The sequence below is a fragment of the Pan paniscus genome, chromosome 1 (genome assembly GCF_029289425.2).
Source record: "Pan paniscus chromosome 1, NHGRI_mPanPan1-v2.0_pri, whole genome shotgun sequence".
NCBI lineage: Eukaryota > Metazoa > Chordata > Mammalia > Primates > Hominidae > Pan > Pan paniscus.
The window spans coordinates 44,303,232-44,323,043 of record NC_073249.2 but is presented as its reverse complement, the minus strand read 5'-3'; the positions used below and the strand labels follow the sequence as shown (position 1 = coordinate 44,323,043).

Below are 19,812 nucleotides of genomic sequence, written 5' to 3'. Positions count from 1 at the left end.
CCACATTTTGAACGTTCAGTAGCCATATTGGATAGCACACAGCATAGAACATTTCCATCATTGCAGGACGTTCTCCCAGACAGGGCTCTGTAGTCCCCTGACATGAGCAGACAGCGGTCAATCCCACTAAACCCTGGAAGGGTTTCTTAAGGCAACGCTGCATCCCAGCAAATGGACCGAGCATAGAACAGGATCTGGGAAGAGATGCGGCAGACGAGGGAGCTCAGGTTCTCCTCCCAGGGGAGCTTCCAGCTTGGAGGAGAGGCAGAGGAAGGCTGGCAGGAGGGGAAGGAGAGGGTGAAGAGGGCAGGCCGAGAGCCACAGGCCAGCTGGACTCTGGAGAGCATGTCAGGCCAGAGGAGCCGGGCCGCTGGCCTGTCCTAGGGCAGGAGGGAGGTCCCCAGCCGCCTCCTGCTCTAAGGGGTCTGCTGGACCCACTGCTTGGCCTCTGCCCTGACCCTCAGCCCAGATCAATAGATGCTTCTTTTCTCCTTAAACATCTCTGTGGGACTCTCCATGGTCCTGGAGTTCTAAGCACCTCAGACTCCACCTCCCCTACCCCACACCCCCTGCAAGGCTGCAGCCGGTGCATTTCAGGTCCTTTGTCTCACGAGGGAGGGACTCCACTGGCATATTTTCAGACGTTCTCATTCTGTCCTCACTGCTTCCCAGTCCTGCAGCTCAGTCAGTGAGGCTGCTGGGAAACAGGGCTGACTCAGAGTGTGGGGGGAGCCACCCAGCCCCCCAGGCCTCGCTACCTGTCCAAGGGTCCACCAGACTGGGAAGAGCTACAGGGATGGGGAGCCTCCACTGCACAGAGCAGGAGATGCGCACCCCAGACGGAGCAGAGGGGAGGTGCCTGGGCTTCTAGCATCCGCTCCCTCAGGGACACCTCAGTGCTGGATCCACACCATCTGAGGAAAGGGGTATGGACAGCATCCAAGGTCCTTAGACCCAGAGACACACAAAGCCAATGGCCAAGGGGCTGGGATCTGGTCTGCCACCTCCCAGAGCTCCAGAGAGAGTCAGGCGTGGCAAATCCCATCGCTGGCCCCCGCCCCTCCCAGGAAGGTGCCTCAGCTCTGGGCTTTTCTTGCTGCCCTGTCCTCGGGATATAGCTGTGGATTCCTGGCACTCCAGTGCAAGGAGGGGTATCAAGGATCCCTCTCCACCTTCTCATCTCTTTAACTCCGTTCCTCTGCAAGGTTTCTGATGCCTGTGTTTGGGGGAAAAGTTACCAGGACAGGGCATCAGAAAAGAATCAGAGAGGATGAGGAACAAGAAAAAGGAAGGGCTGGCCTCACCTGGGAGAGTGTGTTTTGTTGTTGTTGTTGTTGTTTGGGGGTTTTGTTTTTGTTTTTGAGATGGAGTCTTACTCTGTTGCCCAGGCTGGAGTGCAGTGGTGTGATCTTGGCCCTCTGCAACCTCTGACTCCTGGGTTCAAGCAATTCTCCTGCCTCAACCTCCCGAGTAGCTGGGATTACAGACACTTGCCACCATGCTCGGCTAATTTTTGTATTTTTAGTAGAGACGGGGTTTCACCATGTTGGCCAGGCTGGTCTCGAACTCTCGAGCTCAGGTGATCCTCCTGCCTCCGCCTCTCAAAGTGCTGGGATTACGGGCAGAGAGTGTGTTTTTGCATGTGCATGTGTAAGCACACACACGGGAAGGCTCATGTGTGGGTGGGTGTGTATGTAGCTGAAGAGGCAAGTGTGGGTGTGTGAGGGTGTCTGTGGATATGGATGGCTGAGAGGCTGGAGGTATGAGTGAGGTGTCTGCATGGAGGTGGTACTACGCTGGGGATAATGAATGTGTCCAGAAAGTCTCACAGCACAGTGTGACCAGCTCTCATATCCCAGCCTGCCTGCAGAATGCCCAGGGGCATTTTCTAAGACTTGGTCTCCTGAGCCTCACTCCAAGAGATTCTGACTCCTTATCTGTGAGATGGAGCAGGGCCTCTGGTGGTTCTGATGGGAAACAGAGGTCAAGAGTCAGGGACACTGGGGTTAAGAATGCTTGTGGTGGGGTCAGCCTGGCCAAGGTCCAACCCCCCAGATCTGCTCCTTCTCGCTGTGGGATCTGGGGCAAGTTATTGAAGCTTTCTAACTGTCAGTTTCCATGTCAGGAAAATAAGAAAATGGCAATACCTATCTTGTAAAGAGGTTATGAGAAGGAAATATGGAGCATGGTATGGGATAAATAGTAAGCAGTCTGTCTATAGCACCTACTTTTATTATTATGAATGCATGGATTATATATAAAAGTCTCCATGGCCATCTATAGCTGTGTGTTGGGCGGGAATGGATGTGTGTGTAAATGTGTGTATCTTGCCATTTGAGCAGCTTAGGGAGGTGCATATGTACGAATGTGTGTATGACATGAGCGTGCATATAAGAAAATGTGTGTAGGTGAGAGATGCGAAGGGGTGTGTATGTGAATATTTGGGTGAGTGGACAGCTGAGAGCAGAGGAGAAAGGTTTCTCGGGAAGAAAGAGTCTGAATGTATCAACATGCCCTGAGCCCACTCAGCCACCCCATCACCCAGCGTTCCTGGAAGCTGCTATTGTACTAGGTGGTTCCCAGCAGCCCGGCTGCCTCCCAGCGCCTCCTTTGCCTCCCCTCCCAGCAGTGCCAGCTGGGGCAGGATTCCTACCGTACACCACCATCATTAACTTGGGATTAAGCTGGACTTTCCAGCCGAGATGATGCCGTCACCGCCCGCCGCCTCCGCCTCTGAGGCCTGGGGCGGCAGTGAGGGAGAATGGCACGAGGGATTCCTGCACCGGGCCATTCCTGGGAGCCCTGCCTCCTACCTCATTCTGAGAGCTACTTAGCAGCTGCCCTCACTCCCAGGGGGCCAAGGCTGGGCCTCAGCTGCAGCATGGGGCCACCCCCTACCCCTGGAAGAGGACTGATGGCTGGATGCGCTGGGAAAGGAACTAATTGGTTAATGGGGATCCCTTTCCCCATGACCCACGAAGGAAGGCCTGAAATCAGTTGCGTTAAGAGGTAGAAGCCAATTAGGGATAGCCTGGCTCCCACCTGACACCGCAGAAGCAAAACGGACTGGCCCCACCAGTCAGCAGAGAGCCCACCCCAGCCCTGTCGAAGGGCAGGTGTGATGTCCGGCCAATCTGTGGCTCTTCATCCCCTGCCCTGCCCTGCAGCAGGACAATGATGCATGAAGAGAGAGGAGTCTGCCCCATTTGCCTGTGTGGTGCTCATTGGTCCACCAAGCTCAGGAGAAATTGATCTGTCTGTGCCACAGACTTGCTGGGTGACCATGGGCAAGTCACTCCCTTTTCTGAACATTTCTTGAATTGTGATACTGGAATTGTATAAAACTGCCACCAAAGCAAACTGCCCACCCTCCACCCACCATAAGGCAATCCTTCTCCTCCAAGTCCCCACCCCACACGTGGCTCCAGCACACATCTGCTGAGCACACTCTCCGTGCCCGCCACCTTCCAAGGGTTTGTCTGGCTGAATCCTCATGCAGACCCTGGGAGGTGAACTCATATTCTTTTCATTTCACAGGTGAAGATACTGAGGCTCAGAAGAGTTCTATAACTTTCCCAAGGTCCCACAGCTAGTAGAGGGCCAGCCTAGTCCCCAGGCCCAGGCCTCGTTGGTCCACACTGCCCCAGTAAGGGTATTAGGCTCCAGGGACACACATCCTCTCTGCATGTTTGTGGCTGGCGATGTCTCATGCACCTCACACCCCACAGATCAGTTCTTCTGTAAGGGTCCCTTGAAAGCCCCCTGGGAGGTAGAACTGCTTCCATTCTGAGGCCCCAGCATCTTGAACTTTATGGCATTTGCTACCTTGCACTGTCAATTTCCTGTCTCCCTCCTTGGACCGCAAGCCCCTTGAAGAAGAGGGACTGTGTCTTAATCATCTTTACAAGCCAGTCTCTAGCCCAGTGCTGGGTATAGAGCAGGTGCTCAATACCTAAGTGTAGGATGGGTGATTGATTGAACTAGTATGGCCAGATGGGGCCTGCCCAGCCTATTTAAATTCAAATTTAAATTAATTAAGTAATATAAAATGTAAAATGTCGTTCTTCAGTCGCAATAGCCACATGTCAAGTGCTCAATAGCCCTACGTGGCTAGTGGTTACCACATTGAACAGTGCAGAAAATGGGACATTCCCATCATCAGAGAAAGTTTTACTGGACAGCACAGCCCAAGAGGCCAGGCTCCAGCCAGGCCAAGGCTCTGAGGCATCTGGTGGTGTCATCACCTGCAGCTTGGAGTTCAGCCCTGGGATCCCAAACCACCTTCGGGCCTGTCTTTGAAGACCAGCCCCTCAGTGTGCTATTCCCAGAGGAGTCCACGGAGGAGCAGGTGTTGCTGGCATGCCGCGCCCGGGCCAGCCCTCCAGCCACCTATCGGTAAGGCCTCTGCAGTGGGTGCTGGGAGGCCCTGGGCAGCCGTTGAACTTTCCCTCTCATCAGCCCTGCCACCAGGCAGGACTCAGAGGTCCCCTTCCTCTGTCCCCTGCTGCAGGTGGAAGATGAATGGTACCGAGATGAAGCTGGAGCCAGGTTCCCGTCACCAGCTGGTGGGGGGCAACCTGGTCATCATGAACCCCACCAAGGCACAGGATGCCGGGGTCTACCAGTGCCTGGCCTCCAACCCAGTGGGCACCGTCGTCAGCAGGGAGGCCATCCTCCGCTTTGGCTGTGAGACCCGCGGGGGACCGAGACACTTTGGGGGAGGGGGAGAGGGGGCTAGGAGAAATTACTGAGAAAGGATAAGTGACACCCTCAAGCCGGGCCTTCCTGACCTCACATGACATGCCTTAGTGAACTGCTGCTTCTCTGTGAAGGATGAGTCAGGGAGGGGCTCTCAGGCCAGGAGGACAGTGCCTGAGCCCCTGGTCTCTGCCTCCAGTTCTGCAGGAATTCTCCAAGGAGGAGCGAGACCCAGTGAAAACTCATGAAGGCTGGGGGGTGATGTTGCCCTGTAACCCACCTGCCCACTACCCAGGTGAGTCCAGACCTGGGGCCAGGGTTAGAAAGGGCACAGGAAGGGCTTCCAGATGCTTGGCAGAGGAAGGATGGAATAAAAGGAGACCCCTGGAAATGACCCTTAGAAGCACCCATCCCTGGGACCCTAACTTTAAATGATCTGTGTTTCCTTTATAGGTCTGTCATTTTCCATCGTTGTGCCCTGCTTCCGCCTTCAAACTGGGTGGCCCCTGAGGGCTGCGATCCCTGGCAGACTTAGCGCTCCCTGAGGGCAGGAATAAAGTCGCTTCTTCCCTCTAGGTCTCCCCTTAGCCCCAGTTCAGAGCATGGTGGCTGTCAGGACAGGGCTTGCAGAACCGCACCAGCATGCTGGGGTCCCACCCAGAGTGGCCCTGTTAGCCCAGCACCCCCTGGTTTCCTCAAACTCCTCACATCCTAGGCTTGTCCTACCGCTGGCTCCTCAACGAGTTCCCCAACTTCATCCCGACGGACGGGCGTCACTTCGTGTCCCAGACCACAGGGAACCTGTACATTGCCCGAACCAATGCCTCAGACCTGGGCAACTACTCCTGTTTGGCCACCAGCCACATGGACTTCTCCACCAAGAGCGTCTTCAGCAAGTTTGCTCAGCTCAACCTGGCTGCTGAAGGTCAGGCTTGGCCAGGCGTGGCTGGAGGGAGGGAACTGGAAGGGTCAGCGGGCATTGGGAAAAGGGTTTTTCCTTTGGAGATTGGAAGATCAGCTTGCAGGGCACTGATTCCAGGCCCTGGACCCCCAGATCCTCCTGCTTCAAATCCTGAGGCCCTTGCCCCAGGCCTCAAGGAGATTCCACACAGCTGCCTAGACAGAGTTGGCTCTGAAAGGTGCTGAGATCCCATGCACGGGAGCACCTGACCTGGAGTCATCTGCATCTGATTTGTAAAACCCTCTCTCCCCAGATACCCGGCTCTTTGCACCCAGCATCAAGGCCCGGTTCCCAGCAGAGACCTATGCACTGGTGGGGCAGCAGGTCACCCTGGAGTGCTTCGCCTTTGGGAAGTGAGTGTGAAGAGGGAGGGGAAGCAGGGCACGGTCTCTCGGGGGCACAGGTGACCCCAGGGTGAGGGCAGGCAGAGTCAGGGCTCTTATCTTGGTGTCCCTCACAGGGTCTAGCAAAGTACTGGGCACACAGTGGGTATCGACCACCACTCACTGGACAGTAACTCTCTGGGTGAGGCATCGCATATGCCAGGGGCCTTCCATGGCCAGGATCACTTGGTCTTCCAGCAGTGCATGGCAGGCTCAGACAGCTTGAGTAACACCCAGGGCTGGAGGCAGGCAGCACAGTGTACAGACTCCAACCCTGTCTGTCTCATTCAGATCCCAGCTCTGCCACCCGCAGACCTTGGGTAAACTGCCTAACCTCTCTGTGCCTCAGTTTCTTTATGGTGGTGATAATAGTACCTACCTCATAGGGTTGTCATGAGGATTAAATCAGTTCATATATGTGAGATACTTAGAACAGTGCCTGGAATTTAGTTAAGTGTTCCGTGAATGTTAACAGTGATCTATTTGAGAATAGCAGCAGAAAGTGTTCTCTTTCTCGTACTCCTAGAAGAAGGATTCACTAGAACAGGGCTAAGCAAATAGCAGGTGCTCAATAAATGTTTGTAGTATGAAAGAAAGAATGTGATTTGTACTTTGGCCCCCTCCTCCCTCAACTATCTCCTGTGGTTACCTGGGAGAATCTCTGCCTTGTGGGAAGTTTTGGGCTTCCAGAAAATCCACATGAAAAGCATGTGGAAGGGGGGCCAGGTGCGGTGGTTCATGTCTGTAATCCCAGCACTTTGGGAGGCCGAGGTGGGAAGATCATGAGGTCAGGAGATCGAGACCATCCTGGCTAGCACGGTGAAATCCAGTCTCTACTAAAAATACAAAAAAAACTAGCCAGGTGTGGTGGCGGGTGCCTGTAGTCCCAGCTGCTCGGGAGGCTGAGGCAGGAGAATGGCGTGAACCCGGGAGGTGGAGCTTGCAGTGAGCCGAGATTGCCCCACTGCACTCCAGCCTAGGTGACAGAGTGAGACTCCGTCTCAAAAAAAAAAAAAAAAAAAAGAAAAAAAAAGAAAAAGAAGAAAAGCATGTGGAAGGGGAATATATTAACCCATTAAAACTGATACCTCAGTCCGTTTTAGTGCACAGATTACTACTATCTAAAGTCCCTTTCAAAGTAGGGGCAAGGCCTGCCCTGTAGAGGCAACAGAAAAGAGAACCCGTAAAGACCCAGGTCACAGGCCACTGTGGCGGAGGGCAGACCCAGAGGCATGGTGACCAGTGCGGGAGAGGGCAGGCCAGCTTCAGGGTGCAGACCCCGCAGAAGCCCAGCTTCATTGGCTCCAGGGTTGTTGCAGGGGGGATGGGTAGAGCAGCCCTGCCTCTTGCCCCTTCCCTGCATGTGCTCCGAGCCTACCTGGGAGAGGAGAGTGAGGATCAGCCAGAAGCCACCCTCTCTCCCTCTGTTCCTCCCAGGCCCAGCATCTCAGGAGGGCCTGAGAGTCTGGGTATGAGGAGCTGCGGGCACTGGAGGGGTAGGCCCAGCTCAGCCCACACCCTCTGGCTTTGTCTCTCCTGCCAGCCCTGTCCCCCGGATCAAGTGGCGCAAAGTGGACGGCTCCCTGTCCCCGCAGTGGACCACAGCTGAGCCCACCCTGCAGATCCCCAGCGTCAGCTTTGAGGATGAGGGCACCTACGAGTGTGAGGCGGAGAACTCCAAGGGCCGAGACACCGTGCAGGGCCGCATCATCGTGCAGGGTACAGAGCCAGGGACACCTTCTCCGCCCCTCCCGACCCCCCTTCCCACCTTCACCCTTGTCCCCAAGGAAACAGACCCAAAAGTCAGGGAGGAGACTGGGAGGCCCCCTGCATGAGCCTGCTTGCCCTAGGACTGCACTGAGTCTGGGACCAGAGGAGGCTAGTGCTGTGGTCACCTCAGAGCTTCAGTCAGGGGTGCAGAAAGCACACAGGAGGCTCCAGAATGATTTAAGTTGCAAAAGCAGCCACTGGCACAACCACAGAGTGCCAGCTTTCTTGTGCCTCCTTCTTCCTGCCCCCTCCTCTTTGTCCTCTCCATCTCAGAATGCTCATGGCGCCCTCTGCTGTCTGGCACAGGTACTGCTGCCCTGATTTTCTGTTCCTTTTAATGAGCGGAAGCTCCTCCTAGCTCATGCCAGGTTTTCTCTTCCGGGCTCCCACAGCTCAGCCTGAGTGGCTAAAAGTGATCTCGGACACAGAGGCTGACATTGGCTCCAACCTGCGTTGGGGCTGTGCAGCCGCCGGCAAGCCCCGGCCTACAGTGCGCTGGCTGCGGAACGGGGAGCCTCTGGCCTCCCAGGTAGGAGACATGGGGCTTCCCCCCACACATCACAACTGTCCTCTGCTCACTTGGTTCCCTCCCCCGCCCAGAACTTCCCCTGCACCACTAGTAGCCCCTCTGGGCTAATTAGGGTGTCACAGGGTGGTCCTAGGACCACCTAAGGACTTCTTCCCATCCCAGTCCCACTGTCACAGGCTAGGCCTGGATCCAGGCACAGTTCAGCCACAAAAGAAGTGATGTGGTCCTGACTGGGTCACCTCACCCTTCCAGCTTTGGGGAGGCCTGGGTAATCTGCATCCTGAGGTTCCAGGTGGCCCTGAGGTAGGACTGGACATATGAGCCATATCCTCTAGGGATTATCAGCCTAGAGTCTCCACTGCTCCCACCCCTGCCAACCCCTCCTCCCTGTGGCTCCCGTGGTCCTGATCCCCCTGGGCTCTGGGCTCTTCTGCACAGAACCGGGTGGAGGTGTTGGCCGGGGACCTGCGGTTCTCCAAGCTGAGCCTGGAGGACTCGGGCATGTACCAGTGTGTGGCAGAGAATAAGCATGGTACCATCTACGCCAGCGCCGAGCTAGCCGTGCAAGGTAAGGGGCCCAGGGAGGCAGGGGACATCCCAAGGACATGCATATGGTGGCTTTCAGAGCTCTGAGTTTAGGTGTTTCCAAACACACATGCATATACCCTGTGGCCATTTTCCTTGGTTTTCCAACAGTTTCTAAGTAGGAGAACTCAGAGATTTAAGAAAGGAAATGAGACACAGGGTTGACAGCTGCCAGAGGGCAGGGTCTCTGACTTGTTCCATGTCTGGCACACAGTAAATGTTTGCTGCAGTGAGTGAAAAAAACAGAAACCAAATCAATCAGATTTGTGTAACCCAACCCTTTCAGCTATGTGAGCTTTGGCAAGTTACTTAGTGTTTCTGTGTTTCAGTTTCTTGATTATAAAATATAGGCAATAATAGTCCTGCCCTCCTGGGCTGCTGTATGGAACAAGTGAGATGAAAGAGGTACAGCATAAAGGGCCTGCCCACCATACAGCAGGTGCCCGGGAAATGTGAGCCAGTGCTAATATTTAGTTGTGTGACTTGAGCTCACTGAGCCTCAGTTTCCTCATCCATAAAATGGACACAGTGATACCCACCACATCAGGTTTTAGTGAAGCTTTGCTAAGAAGCATTCATTTGTTCCTTCATCCATTCAACCACTACTTACTCAACACTGCACAGGGGATGAATATAAAAGATACGGTCTCCGCCTTTAAGTAGCTTACAATCCAGTAGAGGGAAAGGGACAAATAAACCCCAAATCAAACAATTAAATAATTTCAGCTAGCCATCAAATATAGTATAAAGAAAATCCAGGCAGGGTGCAGTGGCTCATGCCTGTGTAATCCCAGCACTTTGGAAGGCAGGGGTGAGTGGATCTCCTCAAGCTCAGGAGTTCGAGACCAGCCTGGGCAACATGGTGAAACCCCATGTCTATGAAAAACACAAAATTTAGCCAGGCATGGTAGCACACACGTGTAGTCCCAGCTACACAGGAGGCTGAGGCAGGAGAATCACTTGAGCCCTGGAGGCAGAGGCTGCAGTGAGCTGAGATTGTGCCATTGCACTCCAGCCTGGGCAACACAGCAAGACTTATCTTTAAAAAAAAAAAAAAGAAGAAGAAAGAAAAGAAAAGAAAAAGAAAGAAAGAAAGAAAGAAAAGAAAACCCAGTAGAGTGATGGGCGTGAGATGGGCCTGTTAGGTGGGGTGGTCAGAGAAGTCCTCTCTCAGGAAGTCTCATTTAGACTGTGACCTGAATGTTAAGAAGCCAGCCGCGTGAAGATCTGGGGAATTTCCAGGCAAGATTTACAGCAAGTGCAAAGCTCTGGAGGCAGGAAAAGACTTCACAACTTCAAAAGAGAGAGAGAGAAAAAAAAGGCTAGGTGATTGGAACATAATGAATGGGGGATAGAGTGGAGCAAGATGCGATTGGAAAGGTGGAGACTTATTTGTGAAGAGCCGGGCTTCACTGAGTGTGAGTTGAAAAAGCTGTTCATTCCCAACTGGGTGGAGAAAAGATTGTAGAAGGAAGGTGCAGAAACAGGAAGACTGATGTGGGGTGGCAGGGGTGGTGGTGAGGGGCGGAGCAGGGCGCGTTGTCAATAGTCCAGGCAGGAGATTTGATAGCTTAGGCCAGAGAAAAAAGGGCTTGGTTCTGGATGCATTCTGGAAGAGGTGCTAATAGGAGTCACTCATGGCGTGGCCTCAAAGGGCACGCCAAGTAACGTCTTAATCAAGGGTGACAGTACTTTTCTCTGTGGCTCTCCCCTTTCCTTCTAGCACTCGCCCCTGACTTCAGGCTGAATCCCGTGAGGCGTCTGATCCCCGCGGCCCGCGGGGGAGAGATCGTTATCCCCTGCCAGCCCCGGGCAGCTCCAAAGGCTGTGGTGCTCTGGAGCAAAGGCACGGAGATTTTGGTCAACAGCAGCAGGTACCACCCACACCCCACCCTGCACAGTTCCTGCTCCTCCTCATTCTCCATGGAGGCCAATTCCCCTCCTGTGACAACAGTCACAGGAGTTGGCCAGCCCCAGGGACAACCATGCCTGAGTTGGCCACATCTGCCTTGTCCTTGCCACAGAGTGACTGTAACTCCAGATGGCACCTTGATCATAAGAAACATCAGCCGGTCAGATGAAGGCAAATACACCTGCTTTGCTGAGAACTTCATGGGCAAAGCCAACAGCACTGGAATCCTATCTGTGCGAGGTGAGGGCTGCCATGTGGGTAGGCCGGGGGCTCAGCCTCCTCAGGGTACTGTCCTCCCCATCATCCTGCTCCTGTGTCCACATTGCTCCTAGTTTGGTGTCAAGGCCACCCCAGGATTCAGTTTTGCTTGGGACCACCCCCTGGCCACCACTGAGACTCTGGTCATGCCTCCCTGCCTGCCACACACTCATGCAGTCCTGGGCAGTTGGGACCTGTGGGTCACACCACCTCTTCTCTTTGCTGGGCCTTAGGACAGAGCCTCTCAGCCTGCCCTGCAGACCCGGCCTGGGCCCATTTCCTCCCCCATCCACCCAAGGGCCTTGTTTTTCTTGGCAGATGCAACCAAAATCACTCTAGCCCCCTCAAGTGCCGACATCAACTTGGGTGACAACCTGACCCTACAGTGCCATGCCTCCCACGACCCCACCATGGACCTCACCTTCACCTGGACCCTGGACGACTTCCCCATCGACTTTGATAAGCCTGGAGGGCACTACCGGAGAACTAATGTGGTGAGACCTAGGGCCAGAGCCCCATGGCTTCTCCCTCCTTCTAGAGAGACAGGGGCCCCAAGATGTCCTTAGCCATCCCCACCTTTAAGAAACCCATAGCCTAAGCGTCCCCATTCCCTCAGGCCCACACATGGCAAGCTCATCCTTGGATGAACAGCCGACCTTCCTGGATTCCACCCAGGGACCATGCATTTAGGAGAGGGTTAGGGACAAACCTGGAGTTGTGGGCAGCCACCAAGACACTCCCACTACTGTTCTTGTTAGCCTGCCCCCTAGGGCAAATGATATTATTAATGTGGACAGTCATTGACTGTCTCCTGAAACAAACTTTGTTGTTTAGTCCCCAGTGGTTCTAAGTGATGAGTCGTGATTCCTCCCATTGAACAGACAGGAAAACTGAGATCCAGTGGGGTCCATGGATGTCATGGAGTAGGGGACTCCCAAGCCCTGCCTCATGTCTCATGGCCTGCTGCACTGGTCAGGGCCGGTGGTCTGACCTGCTGCCCCTAACTGTCCCCGTGTGCAGAAGGAGACCATTGGGGATCTGACCATCCTGAATGCCCAGCTGCGCCATGGGGGGAAGTACACATGCATGGCCCAGACGGTGGTGGACAGCGCGTCCAAGGAGGCCACAGTCCTGGTCCGAGGTGAGGGGTTTCCCACCTCTACCCCTACCCCAACTCCCTTAAAGCCCAGCTGGGCTGTTCTGACCTGCTCGCCCCATCTCCCCTCCCTTCCCTCAAAGCTGCGGGGAAGGGCTTCTGGCGGAACTCCTGTGAGCTGGATATACCCTGTGGTTCTTCACAGGTCCTAAATGATCAGGACATTTTTCTTCCAAAGTCAAAGTTTAAAAAATCCACTCCTAAACACATCCCAAGACAGGAGTGCTTTACTGAGCCCTGAAGTTTTCAAAGCCTAGTGCTGGGAGATCTATGCACCTCTCCATGTGACAGCCTCTGTGAGCTCCCCCAGCCTTGAGACACACCCCTCCATCCTCCAACTGGCACCCGCCCCAACTGCCCACACCCCTTGCCCGCCCTCCCGCCTGGGTGTGTGTTCACTGCGCCCTCTGCTGCCCTGTCTTGGTACTGTACCAGCTCAAGCCTGGCTGGGAGGAGGTTGGCTCAAATTGGAAGCTGCCCAATTCTGACCCACTGTGCTCTGACCTCTTGGTGCAGGTCCGCCAGGTCCCCCAGGAGGTGTGGTGGTGAGGGACATTGGCGACACCACCATCCAGCTCAGCTGGAGCCGTGGCTTCGACAACCACAGCCCCATCGCTAAGTACACCCTGCAAGCTCGCACTCCACCTGCAGGGAAGTGGAAGCAGGTTCGGACCAGTAAGTGTGAGCCCCACCTGGGTCAGTGCTGATAAGGCTCGACTGGGTGTAGGAGGTGGAAAGGGTCAAGGTTTGGGGATCGGGGTCTGAGGGCCAGGGCTGAGCCTGGAGCTTCAAAAAGGGACAAGATCTGTCCTCTGCCAGCAGAGAGCATGCAGGCAGGCAGGAAGACAGTCACACAGAAAGTAGGAGAGTCGGGAAAGAGTTAGAAGAGGAGGCGCTTGGTCTATGCCCTTGAAGAATTGGTAGGATTGTTACTGGAGCAATGAAAATATTCGTGGGGACATAGGGGCGTAGGCGTGCACACAGCATTGGCAGAGGCACCAAGACAGGGAAATTGAGTAGTTTTTCAATCATTTCTGAAAAAGGTACTGAGTGCTTAGTATATGGCAAGTACCGAAGTGAGGGCTGGGTAGATAAGGGGTGATTCAGGCCAGTGCCTGCCCTCTGCACCCAGATGAATAAGCGAATGCTGGAATATGGACTCCCTGGTGCCTTGCAGATCCTGCAAACATCGAGGGCAATGCCGAGACTGCACAGGTGCTGGGCCTCACCCCCTGGATGGACTATGAGTTCCGGGTCATAGCCAGCAACATTCTGGGCACTGGGGAGCCTAGTGGGCCCTCCAGCAAAATCCGGACCAGGGAAGCAGGTGAGAGTCCTGTGTGTCCCAAAAAGCTATCATCAGGGCAGAGACCCTGGCACCACTTATAGGGAATGCCAAGCCAGCCGTAATTATGCTGAGTTCCAACCCTGCTCACAGGGTTCAGACTCTCACAAAACAGAGGAGGACAGAACACCAAGTTGGGACCAGGGCCACTGCATGGACAAACCATCTAGTCCAAACTCCTCATTTAAAAACTGGCCAACCTTACAACTGCATGTGCATCTATAATTTTTTTAAGTTTAATTTTTAAAAGTGGAAAAACCAAAGTTCGGAGAAAGGAAGAGTCACATTGACAGAGCTTGGACTTGAACCCAGGACCATGGGGTGGTAGACAGATGTCTTCCTGGAAGAGTATGCACTACAGAAATCAGTTAATGCTGGCTGGGCACAGTGGCTCAAGCCTGTAATCCCAGCACTTTGGGAGGCCGAGGCGGGCAGATCACCTGAGGTCAGAAGTTTGAGACCAGCCTGGCCAACATGGTGAAACCCCGTCTCTACTAAAAATACAAAAATTAGCCAGGTGTGGTGACACACACCTGTAAATCCCAGCTACTCGGGAGGCTGAAGCAGGAGAATCGCTTGAACCCGGGAGGTGGAGGTTGCAGTGAGCCAAGATTGCACCACTGCACTCCAGCCTGGGCGACAGAGCAAGACTCCATCTCAAAAAAAAAAAAAAGAAAGAAAGAAAAAATGGAAATCAGTTGAAGTGAAAGATGTGTGTGTGTTCTGTGCAGGGGGCTAGGGAAGCAGCCAGTGTCTCCAAGCCTTTAGATGGTTTCTTTGGGAGCAGATGGAATGAATAACCTGCCCACAACCCTCAGCAAAAAGCGTGTGGGTGTCAGAACTTGAGTGGGGAAGGAGGGGGAGAAAGGAACCCAGGAGAGAGTGGGGGAGGCACAGGCTCCAGTCAGCATCTGCTGAGAGGCTCCTGCCCATCTCCGAGCCATTCGCAGGGGAAGGCCTGGAATGAGAGCCCGGGGATCCTGGGACCAGGAGCATAGATTAAGGACCCTGCCTCACCTCCTCTACAGACCTGTTGCACTGGATGTGTAGTGAGGGTCCACCTTCTTGTCTGCCTGAAACATGTTCTCCTACATGCCCCAGACTGACTCTCCAGGCCCTTTTTCTAGAATCACTCAACATTTTTAGCTGGTACCTCTCCTGAGTAAGAAATTCCAGAGGCAGCACTTTCTTTGATTGATCCTGAACTTCTTGGAGGGTCAAATGTGGAGAAATGAGGGGACTCCTTTATTCTATTAATAGTATCCCAGGAGCTGAGGAGCACAAAGACAGCTGTGATGCAAAGGAAACATAACGGGCTTTAAAATGAGAAGGGCTGAGTTCAGATTCTACCTGTGCCATGTATTAACTGTGTGACCTTAGGCAAGTTGATTAACTGCTCTGGGCCTCAGTCTTTCCACCCTGAAAAGGGCAATAATAACACCCACCTCACAGGATCAAATGGCCAATGTGTTTAAGTACCTCTTGCAAATTACACGGTCCTAAACTATTGTCATCAGAAGCAAGTGAAAAATCTCCAGCTGCTGGATTCTCTGCGGAAATATTTTGACCCCCAGCCAAGTTACTTTCTGCCAAGCTGCAGGAGCTGATGAAATAAATTCCTGTTTTAATATCAGCCTTGTTTAATACTAGAGACAATTAGGAGATTAAATCTGCAACAAAAAGAAAAATAGATAATATATCACCCTGGAGCCCAAAAGTAGTTTGTTTTGTTTGTTTGTTTGTTTGCATTAACTGCAGTTCTGGGTTATTTATTCCCCTTATTTTAAAGCAAATGAGAGTTGGTCTCTGTGATTTAGTTTAAGTTGATGGAGTAAGGAGGACAATGATCATGTGTGCATCATCTGCTCTATACTAACCACCGTCTTGTCTAATTTCATTCTCATTATGGCCTCTGAGAGAAACATGATTATCTTCATGGAGAAGAGAATCAGAGGCTCAGAAAGGTTAAGTAACTTGCCCAGGGAAGCACAGCTAGTAAATGGCAGAGGTGGGATTTGATTTCAGGACTGCCTGACTCCAAAGCCTATGTTCAGAGGGACCACTGGGGGGCAAACCCAGGGCCCAGTTGAAGGGGTTCCCATCTTACGATGCTCTACAGGCACAGGCTCAGGGCTTTCATTTTTTCCTTGCTCATTAACAAGCCATATCGGTGTCCCTTGGCGCTTGACAGCCCCCTCGGTGGCACCCTCAGGACTCAGCGGAGGAGGTGGAGCCCCCGGAGAGCTCATCGTCAACTGGACGGTAAGCTGCAAGGGTCAGATGTCCTCCTCCTCCTCCCTGACTCCTCTCCCGCTTGAGCAGCTGCAGAAAGGACCACTGCACAGCTCTGACTCAAACGCGGATAACTTCCTGTCCCCCTTCCACGCACCCGCTGCCCCTTACGCGAATCCACGCTGCAGGCGCAGGCGTCCAGGGCCGCTACTCTTGGCAAAGGTTGGGTGGGGCCAGGGAACGGGCAGGGACACATGCCGCGGACCCTCGCCCATGCCACGCTCTTGCCCCTCAGCCCATGTCACGGGAGTACCAGAACGGAGACGGCTTCGGCTACCTGCTGTCCTTCCGCAGGCAGGGCAGCACTCACTGGCAGACCGCCCGGGTGCCTGGCGCCGATGCCCAGTACTTTGTCTACAGCAACGAGAGCGTCCGGCCCTACACGCCCTTTGAGGTCAAGATCCGCAGCTACAACCGCCGCGGGGATGGGCCCGAGAGCCTCACTGCACTCGTGTACTCAGCTGAGGAAGGTGGGCTGCCCCCGGGCCCACTGCTCGTCCCTACCCCAGCCACTTGTCCACAGGGATGTGGGGTGGGGGAACGCTACTCATCTCCCAGCTCAGTTCCATAGGAGGTTGAGAGGACACCTGGGTTCCACATCATTGGCCTCACTTCCAGCTCTTGCTACCTTGTCTCCCTTCAGGGTTAGGAAAAGGGAGGCTCTCTGGGAATAGAAGTGGGCCCTGGAGCATTGCTTGGGGGGCTCCCACTCGGCCTTCATCCTGAAGGCTTTCCTCCAAAATCTTAAGCAAAGGCAATCCTGGTTGGGGGCTGCTCTGCAGGACACAGGGGGGCCCTGGGAATCCAAACCCATTCTGTATTGGTCCCCAGAGCCCAGGGTGGCCCCTACCAAGGTGTGGGCCAAAGGGGTCTCATCCTCAGAGATGAACGTGACCTGGGAACCCGTGCAGCAGGACATGAATGGTATCCTCCTGGGGTATGAGGTGAGCACCAACCTGGGGCTTGGGAGAGGAAGGGGTGCTGGGGCTTCAAAGCCAGGTGGGAACAACTCACAGACCACTAATCATTCCTCCTGGCGTCCCTGGTTCGCTGACATGGCAAACTGAGCATCCAGTCTATGTAGCACTGTGAATGCAAATTTCACTAAGACCCCATGGCAGGCCAGGCGCGGTGGCTCATGCCTGTAATCCCATCACTTTGGGAGGCTGAGGCGGTAGATCTCCTGAGATCAGGAGTTTGAGACCAGCCTGGCCAACATGGTGAAGCCCCGCCTCTATTAAAAATACAAAAATTAGCTGGGCATGGTGGCCCATGCCTGTAATCCCAGCTACTCAGGAGGCTGAGGCAGGAGAATCGCTTGCGTTCAGGAGGCAGAGGTTGCAGTGAGCTGAGATTGCGCCACTGCACTCCAGCCTGGGTGACAAAGCGAGACTCCATCTCAAAAAAAAAAAAAAAAAAAAAGACCCCATGGCTTATGCCCATTGGGGAAGACAGACCCTGGAGGCAGCCTTAAAGTAAATGCTTGGCTAGAGCCAGCATTGGAAGCTGGGAGGGTAGAAGGAACAGGTTCTGGGAAGGGGCATGGCCTGCCCCTTTCATCCCAGAGCCCATTCAGGCTGGCCTGTCCAGGGCTGCACAGAAAACAGCCTGAGCCGCTCTATGGACAGTTGATCATCCTGTCCCGGGGGAATCTGGGGCCCAGCAGTCTGGCCTGAGTCCTGGGCTCACTGAGAACTCCACAAAGGGGTACCTGTGGAGCAGATGGCAAGTGATGGGAAGCAAGAGGGAGAGAAAGAAGGAAAAGCAAGAAGAAACCATCAAGCTGGGCCTACTAGTGACAGCACAAGTTCATTCTAGTAGAGTACTCTAGATTTGAGTACAATAGCTTAGGCAAGCCACAGTGTGGAGATAATTCCAAACTCTGCCCTTGCCTCTGCCTTTGAAAGCATATTTAGCAGGTCTTCATGCTATGATTACCATGAAAATGGGTTTGCATTTATTAGGCAACCTTCAGAAGCTTGCTTAGGGCCAGGGGACTACTTTGCAGTACAAATAAGCATTTTCTGTCCCTTAGCAGAATGCCCACGGTAGCCCCCCAAGTTAATGAAATGAAATGGGTTCCAGCAGGCCATTGCTAGGTTGAGCCTGTGCCACCAGCTCTCTCCCTGACCCATGTCTTGAGCACCTTCCTTGAACTACGCACCAACAGACAGCAGGGACTCACACCCACATGGCCCTGCTGTCTGGGTGCTCATGATCTATTGTCCAAGTTCTGAGGCCTAAGACTGGGTCACAGGGACCAGGATGAGCAAGAGAGGAACAGAATGTGGGGCCCGGGGCAGCCCTGAGATCCTGGGCTTGACTACTACCCCTTGGGTACCCCCGCCTCCTTCAGATCCGCTACTGGAAAGCTGGGGACAAAGAAGCAGCTGCGGACCGAGTGAGGACAGCAGGGCTGGACACCAGTGCCCGAGTCAGCGGCCTGCATCCCAACACCAAGTACCATGTGACCGTGAGGGCCTATAACCGGGCTGGCACTGGGCCTGCCAGCCCTTCTGCCAACGCCACGACCATGAAGCCCCGTGAGTCTGTCTGCCTGGGGTGGGGGTAGGGCAATATTTTGGAGGGTGGGTGCCTCTGAGATCATTCCTTCCCCAGTGATAAGACAAATGCTCTAGCCCACCAGCTCTGGGCTGAACAGAAATTAGGCAGCGAGCCTAATGGAAATAAGGGAATGGAATTCATGGCCCCTGAAGCGTCTCACACTTCTCCAACCTTTGGATTTTCATGGGCTTTGTTTCGTGGGCATGGGTGACAGAATGTGCTGGGTGTAACTGCTAGAGGCAAACATCCAGAGAAGGGCTGGCTAAAGGTGAGGGGGTGCGGGGTGCCAGGGAAACGTTTGGACATCTCTCCAATTCTTCCTCTCTGGCAGCTCCGCGGCGACCTCCTGGCAACATCTCCTGGACTTTCTCAAGCTCCAGTCTTAGCATTAAGTGGGACCCTGTGGTCCCTTTCCGAAATGAGTCTGCAGTCACCGGCTATAAGGTGAGGAAGCAATCAGCTAGGCCCAGAATGGGAAGGAACAGCTCCTCTGTGTTTCCAGTGAACATAAGCAGCAGCAATTTATAGCAAGAGGCATCTGAGTGAGACATAAGCAAAGGGTTTGTGACTGTGAGAGGAATGAAATTCATGAACTATTCTCTCAGTAACTTGCAGTAGAAACTATAAAAACGGGCAGATGGTATCACTGCAGAAAGGCAGAGTTCACAGGGGCAGTGATGGACTATGGGGATGGAGTATGGGGGTTCTTCTAGCTTAAGGAGTCTACGGAAACAGTTCAGTGGCCTGCAAGCTTTCCTCCACCAATGAGGAGCTTTGTCAATGGGGAGGAGGGGTGAGGAGGCTGGACCTCAAGAGCCCAGAACCATCGGGTCTCCTCCCAGTACCTAAAGCTGGGGATGACTCAACGATCAGCCCCGGTGTCAGGAAACTCCACCTGGAAACCTCCTTCCCACAGATGCTGTACCAGAATGACTTACACCTGACTCCCACGCTCCACCTCACCAGCAAGAACTGGATAGAAATCCCAGTGCCTGAAGACATTGGCCATGCCCTGGTACAAATTCGGACCACAGGGCCCGGAGGGGATGGGATCCCTGCAGAAGTCCACATCGTGAGGAATGGAGGTGCTGCTCCTCCCCTACCCTTATCCCCTCGAGAGATTCAGGATCTACCCAGATACCTGAGAGGATCATTCCCACCCAGGCCAACTCCAATCTCTACCCGCAAAGGAAAGTGGAAGGCAGGCAGGAACCAAGTGCAAAGTAGTCTTAGAACTGCCTCGCCGCCACCTTTCTACCCAGCCCCCAGAACATCCCCGAGGGCCAGGGAAGGGAGCAGGGTGCAGGGGGAGGCTGAGGACCAACCAGCAATAGCAAAGGGCCTACAAAGCACCGTAG

General features: G+C 54.0%; 1 protein-coding gene across 1 annotated transcript in view; it reads left to right on the top strand.

Annotated features, from left to right (window-relative positions):
* The window catches only part of CNTN2 (contactin 2), a 34,836-nt gene that overhangs the window by 10,519 nt on the left and 4,505 nt on the right, over positions 1-19,812 (top strand). Inside the window, exons 3-22 of the mRNA XM_003822961.7 lie at positions 4,251-4,395; positions 4,511-4,686; positions 4,898-4,993; positions 5,414-5,623; positions 5,913-6,012; positions 7,586-7,761; positions 8,205-8,341; positions 8,780-8,909; positions 10,650-10,800; positions 10,951-11,078; positions 11,415-11,590; positions 12,117-12,237; positions 12,769-12,927; positions 13,430-13,579; positions 15,789-15,859; positions 16,125-16,359; positions 16,721-16,833; positions 18,246-18,432; positions 18,786-18,898; positions 19,371-19,539. Coding sequence (XP_003823009.2) covers positions 4,251-4,395; positions 4,511-4,686; positions 4,898-4,993; positions 5,414-5,623; positions 5,913-6,012; positions 7,586-7,761; positions 8,205-8,341; positions 8,780-8,909; positions 10,650-10,800; positions 10,951-11,078; positions 11,415-11,590; positions 12,117-12,237; positions 12,769-12,927; positions 13,430-13,579; positions 15,789-15,859; positions 16,125-16,359; positions 16,721-16,833; positions 18,246-18,432; positions 18,786-18,898; positions 19,371-19,539 — 2,943 coding nt within the window. The remainder of the gene's footprint in view (positions 1-4,250; positions 4,396-4,510; positions 4,687-4,897; positions 4,994-5,413; positions 5,624-5,912; positions 6,013-7,585; positions 7,762-8,204; positions 8,342-8,779; positions 8,910-10,649; positions 10,801-10,950; positions 11,079-11,414; positions 11,591-12,116; positions 12,238-12,768; positions 12,928-13,429; positions 13,580-15,788; positions 15,860-16,124; positions 16,360-16,720; positions 16,834-18,245; positions 18,433-18,785; positions 18,899-19,370; positions 19,540-19,812) is intronic.